Source organism: Salmo salar, chromosome ssa02 (genome assembly GCF_905237065.1).
Source record: "Salmo salar chromosome ssa02, Ssal_v3.1, whole genome shotgun sequence".
NCBI classification, from domain to species: domain Eukaryota; kingdom Metazoa; phylum Chordata; class Actinopteri; order Salmoniformes; family Salmonidae; genus Salmo; species Salmo salar.
Window position 1 is genome coordinate 83,407,680 of NC_059443.1, and position 14,509 is coordinate 83,422,188.

General features: G+C 43.3%; 1 protein-coding gene across 1 annotated transcript; it reads left to right on the forward strand.

The window, feature by feature from the left end:
- The first annotated feature begins 37 nt into the window (after positions 1-37).
- LOC106594562 (gastrula zinc finger protein XlCGF26.1) lies at positions 38-8,046 on the forward strand. Its single transcript, XM_014185930.2, has 2 exons — positions 38-565; positions 6,589-8,046. Exons 1-2 carry the CDS (start codon positions 292-294, stop codon positions 7,851-7,853), a joined length of 1,539 nt encoding a protein of 512 aa, XP_014041405.1. The 5' UTR covers positions 38-291; the 3' UTR covers positions 7,854-8,046.
- Positions 8,047-14,509: the final 6,463 nt, after the last annotated feature.

The following is a 14,509-nucleotide window of genomic DNA, read 5'->3' on the forward strand; positions in this document are numbered from 1 at the left end:
TTTCAGGTGATGCTTCCAGAGTGTGACGTATAATCTAGTGGACAAGAGAACGCTTCTTCAACAATAACAAGTAGTCAGCTACCTTCATAGCCGACATAGGCAAAAACATTACATCTCTTTAGTCTGTTTTTGTATATATTATACCGTGTGTTTTAAACATACTTCTGTCGTATCTAGTTGTTGGCCCATTTAATGTAATATTTACGTTGTTTGTCGGGTAGGTGGCTAGCTAAGTTAGCATTAGCAACTAACCTAAGATTAATGCTATCTGGCTAGTTAACATCCCCGACCATGAGCTCACTATGCTACTCTCCCCCTACTAAAGAAGAGGACTGCTGGACAGAGAAAGAAGCTGTCGTGAAAGAGGAGAAGGAAGAGGAGGCTGTCACAGTAAAACAGGAAGTTGAGGCTGTTACAGTGAAAGAAGAGAAAGATGTTACTTTGAAAGTGGAGGATGTTACTGTGAAAGAAGAGGGAGAGATTACTGTCACGTTGAAAGAGGAGGGACAAGAGGAGGAGAAGGAGGGACAAGAAGAGGAAGATACGGGAGATCTGATTAATACTAGTAAGTCATGTTACTGTCTTAAAACAGGGGCACAAACTCTTCAATCATTGAAGATTGCAAGGTCACATGGTTGAAGAGCTATAGAAAGTTTCAAGTATTTATAGAAAAATGTGTACTTTATGGGAAAACCATAGGGTGCGCAATGTGTGTCCCGACCCTGTGAATAATTGAACGTTGGGTTGGGGTGTCTAGGTTACATGGCCAAGGACCTATTGAAAACGGAAGTGCTTTTTAAAAACATGTTCATTTTCTTAAAAAGTTTCTATTTTTTTTTACAAATATAGAGTGTGCAACATCCCTCTATGTTAGGAATAATGGACAGTTGTAATTATGTTTCTAAATCACGTGGTGAAAGAGCTTTTTAAATTGTTTTTAAAAATCGAATATTTAGATACATTTGTATAAGTGCTTCATGAGAAAACCAAAGGGTTTGCAATGGGTGTCCCTATTGTGTGAACAATCCTAAATTGGTTCAAGGTGTCTATGCAGAAGCAGATTGGTCATCTGGCAATTCTGAAATATGCCAGATGGGATGGACCCTTTTTTGTTGGGTGGGCTGGTCAAAATTGACACATACAAAAATATATTTTGTATATTAAAATGGTGACATGGCCGGCAGCCCCTGTGGCCTGTTAAGATCAGTGGGTAATGGTGACGTGGCCGGCGGCCCCTGGGCCTGTTAAGATCAGTGGGTAATGGCTGGCCCCCCTACCAAAATGGGCCGGCCCGGTTTTCTAATAGGTTGAGCTGAGGTCATGCAAACTCACATTCAAAGTCAAACGTATCATCAGCATAGACAGCCAAGGTCATGGACCGTCAAAATTGGAAAGGGTGCCTAAATGTAAAAAATACATTTTTTACGTAGTTATTAGACATTGATTACACTATCACTTGTATTTCATGCCACAACGATTCATCGATGCTGGTAAAATTGTCTTGCGCACCTACAATGCTGGTTATAAAAGAAAAGCTAGCTAGCTCTGTAGCTAGCTAACTATATAGCTAGGTGTCATCATCTAAAATAACCCTACATTTATAAGACAGTTTTTATTTGATTAATGGTGGTGGGACCCATCTACGTGAAGCTAGCCACAATAAGGATTAGCCACAATGGTGAACTTTGTGGTTAGCCTTCAAAATAAAAGTCTGGGATAATTCTACTATTTGTATTCATTTGCTTCACTGTCAATGACACTTTTACTTTGAAGGCACACCGCAATTTCACTATTGTGACTAATCCTTATTGTGGCTAGCTTTACAACACATAACCAAGTCCGGTCGAGCGTCACTAGTCAGATGAAGCTAGCTGGCTGCTTATAACGTTAGCTTTGGGCAACAGGGTTAAGTAGCTGACTAGCTAACATTATTTATTTTCATGAACTAAAGTTCAATTTCAATAGGCGAACAACAAGTGGCAACCAAGCTAATACTTACTCACAAGGATTCCTAAATCATTGCTAAGAATACTGAAAATGACTGCAGTTTCTACTAGAGGTCGACCGATTAATTGGAATGGCTGATTTATTAGGGTTGATTTAAAGTTTTCATAACAATCGGTAATCGATATTTTTGGACACCGATTTGTCGATTAAAAATAAATAAATTATATACAAAAATTAGATATATATATTTATTTTTTAAATTATTTTTTTACACCTTTTATTTAACTAGGCAAGTCAGTTAAGAACACATTCTTATTTTCAATGACGGCCTAGGAACGGTGGGTTAACTGCCTTGTTCAGGGGCAGAACGACAGATTTATACCTTGTCAGATTGGGTATTCAATCTTGCAACCTTACGGTTAACTAGTCCAACGCTCTAACCACCTGCTTTACATTGCACTCCACGAGGAGCCTGCCTGTTACGCAAATGCAGTAAGAAGCCAAGGTAAGTTGCTAGCTAGCATTAAACTTATCTTATAAAAAACAATCAATCAATCAATCATAATCACTAGTTAACTACACATGGTTGATGATATTACTAGTTTATCTAGCCTGTCCTGCGTTGCATATAATCGATGCGCATTCGCGAAAAAGGACTGTCATTGCTCCAACGTGTACCTAACCATAAACATCAACGTCTTTCTTAAAATCAATACACAAGTATATATTTTTAAACCTGCATATTTAGCTAAAATAAATCCAGGTTAGCAGGCAATATTAACCAGGTGAAATTGTGTCTCTTCTCTTACGTTCATTGCACGCAGAGTCAGGGTATATTCAACAGTTTGGGCCACCTGGCTCGTTGCGAACTAATTTGCCAGAATTTTACATAATTATGACATGACATTGAAGGTTGTGCAATGTAACAGGAATATTTAGACTTAGGGATGCCACCCGTTAGATAAAATACGGAACGGTTCTGTATTTCACTGAAAGAAAAAAACGTTTTGTTTTCGAGATGATAGTTTCCGGATTCGACCATATTAATGACCTAAGGCTCATATTTCTGTGTGTTTATTATATTATAATTAAGTCTATGATTTGATAGAGCAGTCTGACTGAGCGGTGGTAGGCACCAGCAGGCTCGTAAGCATTCATTCAAACAGCACTTTCGTGCGTTTTGCCAGCAGCTCTTCGCGCTGTTTATGACTTCAAGCCTATCAACTCTCAAGATTAGGCTGGTGTAACCGATGTGAAATGGCTAGCTAGTTAGCGGGGTGCGCGCTAATAGCGTTTCAAACGTCACTCGCTCTGAGACTTGGAGTAGTTGTTCCCCTTGCTCTGCATGGGTAACGCTGCTTCGAGGGTGGCTGTTGTCGATGTGTTCCTGGTTCGAGCCCAGGTAGGAGCGAGGAGAGGGACAGAAGCTATACTGTTACACTGGCAATACTAAAGTGCCTATTAGAACATCCAATAGTCAAATGTATATGAAATACAAATGGTATAGAGAGAAATAGTCCTATAATTCCTATAATAAATACAACCTAAAACTTCTTACCTGGGAATATTGAAGACTCATGTTAAAAGGAACCACCAGCTTTCATATGTTCTAATGTTCTGAGCAAGGAACTTAAACGTTAGCTTTTTTACACATATTGGCACATATTGCACTTTTACTTTCTTCTCCAACACTTTGTTTTTGTAATTATTTATTTGAGGCTAAATTGTTTTGATAGATGTATTCTATTAAGTTAAAATAAGTGTTCATTCAGTATTGTTGTAATTGTCATTTTTACAAATAAATAAATCCATTTTTAAAAAATCGGCCGATTAATCGGCATCGGCGTTGAAAAATCATAATCGGTCGACCTCTAGTTAGGATACTGCCGCCTTCGAAGTGAGTTAGGGTTAGGACACTGCAGTCCATCGGAGTGGGTTAGGTGTTAGGACACTGCCGTCCATCGGAGTGGGTTAGGATACTGCCATCCATCGGAGTGAGTTAGGACACTGCCGTCCATCGGAGTGGGTTAGGTGTTAGGACATTGCCGTCCATCGGAGTGGGTTAGGTGTTAGGACACTGCCGTCCATTGGAGTGGGTTAGGTGTTAGGACACTGCCGTCCATCGGAGTGGGTTAGGTGTTAGGACATTGCCGTCCATCGGAGTGGGTTAGGGTTAGGACACTGCCATCCATCGGAGTGGGTTAGGACACTGCCACCATCGAAGTGATTTAGGGTTAGGACACTGCCGTCCATCGGAGTGGGTTAGGTGTTAGGACATTGCAGTCCATCGGAGTGGGTCAGGTGTTAAGACACTACCGTCCATTGGAGTGGGTTAGGGTTTGGACACTGCCATCCATCGGAGTGGGTTAGGGCACTGCCACCATTGAAGTGAGTTAGGGTTAGGACACTGCCGTCCATCGGAGTGGGTTAGGTGTTAGGACACTGCCGTCCATTGGAGTGGGTAAGGTGTTAGGACACTGCCGTCCATTGGAGCGGGTTAGGTGTTAGTACACTGCCGTCCATTGGAGTGGGCTAGGGTTAGGACACTGCAGCCATCGATGTGAGTTAAGGTTAGGACACTGCCGTCCATCGGAGTGGGTTAGGGTTAGGACACTGCCGTCCATCGGAGTGAGTTAGGTGTTAGGACACTGCCGTCCATCGGAGTGGGTTAGGTGTTAGGACACTGCCGTCCATTGGAGTGGGTTAGGTGTTAGGACACTGCCGTCCATTGGAGTGAGTTAGGGTTAGGACACTGCCGTCCATCGGAGTGGGTTAGGGTTAGGACACTGCCGTCCATCTGGGTTAGGTGTTAGGACACTGCCGTCCATTGGAGTGGGTTAGGTGTTAGGACATTGCCGTCCATCGGAGTGGGTTAGGATACTGCCGCCATCGAAGTGAGTTAGGGTTAGGACACTGCTGCCCATTGGAGTGAGTTAGGACCCTGCAGCCATCGAAGTGAGTTAGGGTTAGGACACTGCCGTCCATTGGAGTGGGTTAGGACACTGCCGCCATCCAAGTGAGTTAGGGTTAGGACACTGCCGTCCATTGGAGTGAGTTAGGACCCTGCCGTCCATCGTAGTGGGTTAGGGTTAGGACACTGCCATCCATTGGAGTGGGTTAGGCCCTGCGCCTCAATTTCCTGTTAGTTAGACACTCCATCTATCGGAGTTGGTTAGGACACTGCCACCATCGAAGTGAGTTAGGCTTAGGACACTGCCGTCCATCGGAGTGGGTTAGGTGTTATGACACTGCCGTCCATTGGAGTGGGTTAGGTGTTAGGACACTGCCGTCCATTGGAGTGGGCTAGGGTTAAGACACTGCCGCCATCGATGTGAGTTATGGTTAGGACACTGCCGTCCATCGGAGTGGGTTAGGGTTAGGACACTGCCATCCATCGGAGTGGGTTAGGACACTGCCGTCCATCGGAGTGAGTTAGGGTTTGGACACTGCCGTCCATCGGAGTGGGTTAGGTGTTAGGACACTGCCGTCCATTGGAGTGGGTTAGGTGTTAGGACACTGCCGTCCATTGGAGTGGGTTAGGTGTTAGGACACTGCTGTCCATTGGAGTGGGTTAGGACACTGCCGTCTATCGGAGTGAGTTAGGGTTAGGACACTGCCGTCCATCGGAGTGGGTTAGATGTTATGACACTGCCGTCCATTGGAGTGGGTTAGGTGTTAGGACACTGCCGTCCATTGGAGTGAGTTAGGACACTGCCGCCATCGATGTGAGTTATGGTTAGGACACTGCCGTCCGTCGGAGTGGGTTAGGGTTAGGACACTGCCATCCATCTGAGTGGGTTAGGACACTGCCGTCCATCGGAGTGAGTTAGGGTTTGGACACTGCCGTCCATCGGAGTGGGTTAGGTGTTAGGACACTGCCGTCCATTGGAGTGGGTTAGGTGTTAGGACACTGCCGTCCATTGGAGTGGGTTAGGTGTTAGGACACTGCTGTCCATTGGAGTGGGTTAGGACACTGCCGTCTATCGGAGTGAGTTAGGGTTAGGACACTGCTGTCCATTGGAGTGGGTTAGGTGTTAGGACACTGCCGTCCATCGGAGTGGGTTAGGACATTGCCGTCCATTGGAGTGGGTTAGGTGTTAGGACACTGCCGTCCATTGGAGTGTTATGTTAATGCCGTCCATTGGAGTGGGTTAGGTGTTAGGACATTCCCGTCCATCGGAGTGGGTTAGGACATTGCCGTCCATTGGAGTGGGTTAGGATACTGCCGCCATCGAAGTGAGTTAGGGTTAGGACATTGCTGCCAATTGGAATGAATTAGGACCCTGCAGCCATCGAAGTGAGTTAGGGTTAGGACATTGCCGTCCATTGGAGTGGGTTAGGACCCTGCCGCCATCGAAGTGAGTTTTGGTTAGGACACTGCCGTCCAACGGAATGGGTTAGGGTTACGACGTTTATTCCACAGAGAGGCATCTGAACCGTCTGGAAAAATATATAAAAAAACAGTAATAAACGATAACATTTATAATTCTCGTTGTTGATTTCAGGGAATGTCAGCTTAAATGTTGATGGATGCACTCTGAATAAAATGATCTTATAAATGACTAACATGTCAAAGTAAAATGTATGTGGAGGTTTTATTCAGGTCTTTATTTAACTAAATACCCTGTTTGTCTTTGGCAGGAGAGAGACCAGATTCTGACAGCGGGAAGAGTCCCTCAGAGGAGCCAGGCACAGAGACGTCCAAACCAGCGAGACGACGCCACTGCTCCCACTGTGGAAAAAGTTTTACTAAGTTACGGAACCTAAAAGAGCATGAGAGGACACACACAGGAGAAAAGCCTTTCCAATGTTCCCAGTGTGGAAAGAGTTTTACCCGGTTAAGGACCTTGAAAAGGCATCAAGGTATACACAAAAAAGGAAGGAAGCCATACCACTGCTCTCACTGTGGAAAGGGTTTTACCAGGTTAGGGAGCCTGAAAATACATAAGAAAATACACCCTGGAGAGAATCCCTGCCACTGCTCTCAGAGTGGAAAGGTTTTTACTCCATTAGGGAGCCTGAAAATACACAAGAAAATACACTCTGGAGAGAAAGCTTACCACTGCTCCCAATGTGGAAAGAGTTTTACCCAGTTAGGGAGCCTGAAAATCCATCAGAGAATACACTCTGGAGATAAGCCTTACCACTGCTCCCACTGTGGAATGACTTTTACCAGGTTAGGGAGCCTGAAAACGCATGAGAGAATACACACAGGAGAGAAGCCTTTCCAATGCTCTCAGTGTGGAAAGTGTTTTACCCAGATAGGGAGCCTTAAAGATCACGAGAGAATACACACAGGAGAAAAGCCTTTCCAATGCTCCCAGTGTGGAAAGAGTTTTACCACGTTAGGGAACCTAAAAGATCATGAGAGAATACACACAAGAGAGAAGCCTTTCCACTGCTCCCAGTGTGGAAAGAGTTTTACCCACATACGGTATCTGAAAAAACATGAGAAAACACACACAGGAGAGAAGCCTCACCTCTGCTCCCAGTGTGGAAATAGTTTTACCCAGTTAGGGGACCTGAAAAGGCATGAGAGGACACACACAGGAGAAAAGCCTTTCCAATGTTCCCAGTGTGACAAGAATTTTACTCGGTTAGGGAACTTAAAAGAGCATGAGCGAATACACACAGGAGAGAAGCCTCACCTCTGCTCCCAGTGTGGAAAGAGTTTTACAAAGTTAGGGGCCCTGAATAGGCATAACAGGACACACACTGTAGGGGATAAGCCCTACCACTGCTCCCAGTGTGGAAAGAGATTTAACTGGTTAAGGCATCTGAATAAGAATGAAATAATACATACACAGGAGGAGAAGACATACCACTGCTCTCATTGTAGAAAGACATGTTCACAGTCAGGGGACCTGACAAGACATGGGAGAATTGAGGAGCTATGTTCTGTCTGATTTTTTTTCGACTGAGAATTTGTCTTTTTGGTTTATGCCACATTAAATAAAATTGTATATGTGGGTGATTCACATGAGACCAGTTTTAAACATGTCTGTAGCAATATACAGCTCCAGTCAAAGGTTTGGACACACCTACTCTTTCCAGGGTTTTTCTTTATTTGTACTCTTTTCTATATTGTAGAATAATAGTGAAGACATCAAAACTATGGAATAACACATATGGAATCATGTAGTAACCAAAAAAGTGTTAATCAAATCAAAATATATTTTATATTTGAGTTTCTTCAAAGTAGCCACCCTTTGCCTTGATGATAGCTTTGCACACTCTTGCCATTCTCTCAACCAGCTTCACCTGGAATGCTTTTCCAACAGTCTTGAAGGAGTTCCCATATTTGCTGAGTACTTGTTGGTTGCTTTTTCTTCACTCTGCGGTCCAACTCATCCCAAACCATCTCAATTGGGTTGAGGTCGGGTGATTGTGGAGGTCAGGTCATCTGATGAGGCACTCCATCACTCTCCTTCTTGGTAAAATAGCCTTTACACAGCCTGGAGGTGTATTTTGGGTTATTCTCCTGTTGAAAAACAAATGATAGTCCCACTAGGTGCAAATCAGATGGGATGGCGTATCGCTGCAGAATGCTGTGGTAGCCTTGCTGGTTAAGTGTGCCTTAAATTCTAAATAAATCACAGACAATGTCACCAGCAAAGCACCATCACACCACCACCTCCATGCTTCATGGTGGGAACGACACATACGGAGATCATCCGTTCACCTACTCTGCGTCTCACAAAGACATGGCGCTTGGAACCAAAAATCCCACATGTGGATCATCAGACCAAAGGACAGATTTCCACCGGCCTAATGTCCATTGCTCTTGTTTCTTGACCCAAGCAAATCTCTTATTCTTATTGGTGTCCTTTAGTAGTGGCTTCTTTGCAGCAATTTGACCATGAAGGCCTGATTCACACAGTCTCCTATGAACAGTTGATTTTGAGATGTCTGTTACTTGAACTCTGTGAAGCATTTATTTGGGCTGCAATCTGAGGTGCAGTTAACTCTAATCAACTTATCCTCTGCAGCAGAGGTAACTCTGGGTCTTCCTTTCCTGTGGTGGTTCTCATGAGAGCCAGTTTTTTTTGTGACTGCACATGAAGAAACTTTAGAAGTTCTTGAAAGTTTCCGTATTGACTGACCTTCGTGTTTTAAAGTAATGATGGACTGTCATTTCTCTTTGCTTATTTGAGCTGTTCTTGCTATAATATGGACCATAATAATTGGCCCGACCAACCAGTGCTTCTGCACTGGTTGGTCGGGCCAATTATTATGGTCCATATTATAGCAAGAACAGCTCAAATAAGCAAAGAGATTATTATGGTCCACCGGGCTATCTGCATTGTGTCCCACCACCCGCCAACCCCTCCTTTACGCTACTGCTACTCTGTTCATCATATATGCATAGTCACTTTAACCATATCTACATGTACATACTACCTCAATCAGCCTGACTAAGTCTGTATGTAGCCTCGCTACTTTTATAGCCTCACTACTGTATATAGCCTCGCTACAGTTATTTTTCACTGTCTTTTTACTGTTGTTTTATTTCTTTACTTACCTACAGTGGGGGAAAAAAAGTATTTGATCCCCTGCTGATTTTGTACATTTGCCCACTGACAAAGAAAGGATCAGTCTATCATTTTAATGGTAAGTTTATTTGAACAGTGAGAGACAGAATAACAACAGAAATTTCCAGAAAAACGCATGTCAGAAATGTTATAAATTGATTTGCATTTTAATGAGGGAAATAAGTATTTGACCCCCTCTCAATCAGAAAGATTTCTGGCTCCCAGGTGTCTTTTATACAGGTAACGAGCTGAGATTAGGAGCACACTCTTAAAGGGAGTGCTCCTAACCGCAGCTTGTTACCTGTAAAAACGACACCTGTCCACAGAAGCAATCAATCAATCAGATTCCAAACTCTCCACCATGGCCAAGACCAAAGAGCTCTCCAAGGATGTCAGGGACAAGTTTGTAGACCTACACAAGGCTGGAATGGGCTACAAGACCATCGCCAAGCAGCTTGGTGAGAAGGTGACAACATTTGGTGCGATTATTCGCAAATGGAAGAAACACAAAATAACTGTCAATATCCCTCGGCCGGGGGCTCCATGCAAGATCTCACCTCGTGGAGTCGCAATGATCATGAGAACGGTGAGGAATCAGCCCAGAACTACACGGGAGGATCTTGTCAATGATCTCAAGGCAGCTGGGACCATAGTCACCAAGAAAACAATTTGTAACACACTTCGCCGTGAAGGACTGAAATCCTGCAGAGCCCGCAAGGTCCCCCTGCTCAAGAATACATATACATGCCCGTCTGAAGTTTGCCAATGAACATCTGAATGACTCAGAGGACAACTGGTGAAAGTGTTGTGGTCAGATGAGACCAAAATGGAGCTCTTTGACATCAACTCAACTCGCCGTGTTTGGAAGAGGAGGAATGCTGCCTATGACCCCAAGAACACCATCTCCACCGTCAAACATGGAGGTGGAAACATTATGCTTGGGGGTGTTTTTCTGCTAAGGGGACAGGACAACTTCACCGCATCAAAGGGACGATGGACGGGGCCATGTACCGTCAAATCTTGGGTGAGAACCTCCTTCCCTCAGCCAGGGCATTGAAAATGGGTCGTGGATGGGTATTCCAGCATGACAATGACCCAAAACACATGGCCGAGGCAACAAAGGAGTGGCTCAAGAAGAAGCACATTAAGGTCCTGGAGTGGCCTTGCCAGTCTCCAGACCTTAATCCCATAGAAAATCTGTGGAGGGAGCTGAAGGTTCGAGTTGCCAAAAGTCAGCCTCGAAACCTTAATGACTTGGAGAAGATCTGCAAAGAGGAGTGGGATAAAATCCCTCTTGAGATGTGTGCAAACCTGGTGGCCAACTACAAGAAACGTCTGACCTCTGTGATTGCCAACAAGGGTTTTGCCACCAAGTACTAAGTCAAGTTTTGCAGAGGGATCAAATACTTATTTCCCTCATTAAAATGCAAATAATTTTATAACATTTTTTACATGCGTTTTTCTGGATTTATTTGTTGTTGTTCTGTCTCCCACTGTTCAAATAAACCTGCTATTAAAATTATAGACTGATCATTTCCTTGTAAGTGGGCAAACGTACAAAATCAGCAGGGGGTCAAATACTTTTTCCCCCACTGTATTGTTCACATATTGGTTAGAGCCTGTAAGTAAACATTTCACTGTAAGGTCTACACCTGTTGTATTCGGCGCACGTGACAAATAAACTTTGATTTGATTTGGTCTTTTACCAAATAGGGCTATCTTCTGTATACCACCCCTTGTGTACTACCTTGTCGCAACACAACTGATTGGAAACCACTTACTGGCGCTGACAGGGATGGTCGCCTCGCTTCGAGTCCTTAGGAAACTATGCAGTATTTTGTTTTTTTATGCATTTACAATAATTTCGCTACACTCGCATTAACATCTGCTAACCATGTGTATGTGACCAATACAATTTGATTTGATTTAAGAAGGAAAGCTATTCAACAAATTAACTTTTATCAAGGCACACCTGTTAATTGAAATGCAGTCCAGGTGACTACCTCCTGAAGCTGGTTGAGAGAATGCCAAGAGTGTGCAAAGTTGTCATCAAGACAAAGGGTGGCTACTTTGAAGAATCTCAAATATAAAATATATTTTGATTTGTTTAACACTTTTTTTGGTTACTACATGATTCCATATGTGTTATTCCATAGTTTTGATGTCTTCACTATTATTCTACAATGTAGAATTTTTTTTTTTTTTTTATAAAGTAAACCCTTGAATGAGTAGGTGTGAACGAGTGAGTAGGTGTGTCCAAACTTTGGACTGGTACTTTGTGTGAATGAATGCTTTAAATTATATACAGTGGGGAGAACAAGTATTTGCTACACTGCCGATTTTGCAGGTTTTCCTACTTACAAAGCATGTAGAGGTCTGTAATTTTTATTATAGGTACACTTCAACTGTGAGAGACGGAATCTAAAACAAAAATCCAGAAAATCACATTGTATGATTTTTAAGTAATTAATTAGCATTTTATTGCATGACATAAGTATTTGATCACCTACCAACCAGTAAGAATTCCGGCTCTCACAGACCTGTTAGTTTTTCTTTAAAAAGCCCTCCTGTTCTCCACTCATTACCTGTATTAACTGCACCTGTTTGAACTCGTTATCTGTATAAAAGACACCTGTCCACACACTCAATCAAACAGACTCCAACCTCTCCACAATGGCCAAGACCAGAGAGCTGTGTAAGGACATCAGGGATACAATTTTAGACCTGCACAGGGCTGGGATGGGATACAGGACAATAGGCAAGCAGCTTGGTGAGAAGGCAACAACTGTTGGCGCAATTATTAGAAAATGGAAGAATTTCAAGATGACGGTCAATCACCCTCGGTCTGGGGCTCCATGCAAGATCTCACCTCGTGGGGCATCAATGATCATGAGGAATGTGAGGGATCAGCCCAGAACTACACGGCAGGACCTGGTCAATGATCTGAAGAGAGCTGGGAGCACAGTCTCAAAGAAAACCATTAGTAACACACTATGCCGTCATGGATTAAAATCCTACAGCGCACGCAAGGTCCCCCTGCGCAAGCCAGCGCATGTCCAGGCCCGTCTGAAGTTTGCCAATGACCATCTGGATGATCCAGAGGAGGAATGGGAGAAGGTCATGTGGTCTGATGAGACAAAAATAGAGCTTTTTGGTCTAAACTCCACTCACCGTGTTTGGAGGAAGAAGAAGGATGAGTACAACCCCAAGAACACCATCCCAACCGTGAAGCATGGAGGTGGAAACATCATTCTTTGGGGATGCTTTTCTGCAAAGGGGACAGGACGACTGCTCCGTATTGAGGGGAGGATGGATGGGGCCATGTATCGCGAGATCTTGGCCAACAACCTCCTTCCCTCAGTAAGCGCATTGAAGATGGGTCGTGGCTGAGTCTTCCAGCATGACAACGACCCGAAACACACAGCCAGGGCAACTAAGGAGTGGCTCCGTAAGAAGCATCTCAAGGTCCTGGAGTGGCCTAGCCAGTCTCCAGACCTGAACCCAATAGAAAATCTTTGGAGGGAGCTGAAAGTCAATATTGCCCAGCGACAGCCCCGAAACCTGAAGGATCTGGAGAAGGTCTGTATGGAGGAGTGGGCCAAAATCCCTGCTGCAGTGTGTGCAAACCTGGTCAAGAACTACAGGAAACGTATGATCTCTGTAATTGCAAACAAAGGTTTCTGTACCAAATATTAAGTTCTGCTTTTCTGATGTATCAAATACTTATGTCATGCAATAAAATGCGAATTAATTACTTAAAAATCATACAATGTGATTTTCTGGATTTTTGTTTTAGATTCCGTCTCTCACAGTTGAAGTGTACCTATAATAAAAATTACAGACCTCTACATGCTTTGTAAGTAGGAAACACTGCCGATTTTGCAGGTTATGTAATGTTACAGCAAAGAGAGCTGTGGTCAGTCTTGTCCTGCGTGTTAGAGCTGAACATTACAGCTCACGGAGGTTAACCACTACCTACAGGCAATAATATTAAGGAAGCAATAGCTAATATATCATTTTGATTAAATATCTGTATTGATTATTATTACACTTGTGGTAATTGGATAACACACTGGTAATAAAAACCAAATGTATATTGTGTTAAGCAATAACATAGGGATATATTCAATCTCTCTTCCCCCTATAACCAGTGCTAGTATGATTGGATTATATAGATTCCAGGAGCTGATGGTCATAAATGACATCATAATGTAATGCGTCGTAAATCACAGAACATCTAGGATTCTTCCAGGAGCTGGCAGCAATTATAATATTTCTGTCTTTTGTTTACATCCCTCCCTCCTCCTAAAATATGTTTCTGAAAATGTTTTTATTTATTTTTTAAATAATTAAACCACACACGGACAAGATTAATGGTAGACCAGGGATGCCCAATATTAGTCCTTGGAGGGCTTAAACACATCCTGGTTTTGTGTTTCTACCTGGTAGTCAATTGCACTCACCTGGTGTCCCAGGTCTGAATTAGTCCGTGATTAGACGGAAACAAATAGGCTCTTCTAGTCACTCCCAAAACTGCCTATAAAATTCAACTTACAGGCCGTCAGGGCCAGGGGATTTCCTTTGTTTCATTGAATTCAAAGCCTCTTTAGTGATTTACAAAACTGAGTGGAATTCAAATTTCAATATAATTTATTTATAAAGCCCTTCTTACATCAGCTGATGTCACAAAGTGCTGTACAGAAACTCAGCCTAAAACGCGAAACAGTAAGCAGTGCAGGTGTAGAAGCACGGTGGCTAGGAAAAACTCTCTAGAAAGGCCGTAACCTAAGAAGAAACCTAGAGAGGAACCAGGCTATGAGGGGTGGCCAGTTCTCTTCTGGCTGTGCCGGGTGGAGATTATAACAGAACATGGCCAAGATGTTCATAGATGACCAGCAGGGTCAGATAATAACGGATGTAAACAAATTTGTGCACAAAATGTGAGAAAAATAAGGTTTTTGTGCATATGGAACATTTCTGGTATCTTTTATTTCAGCTCATGAAATATGGGACCAGCACCTTACATGTTA

Coding starts and splice junctions, on each gene's coding strand:
- LOC106594562 (XM_014185930.2), top strand. CDS start 292: ATGAGCTCACTATGCTACTCTCCCCCTACTAAAGAAGAGGACTGCTGG. Junction 566..6,588: donor GGGAGATCTGATTAATACTA/GTAAGTCATGTT, acceptor TGTCTTTGGCAG/GAGAGAGACCAGATTCTGAC.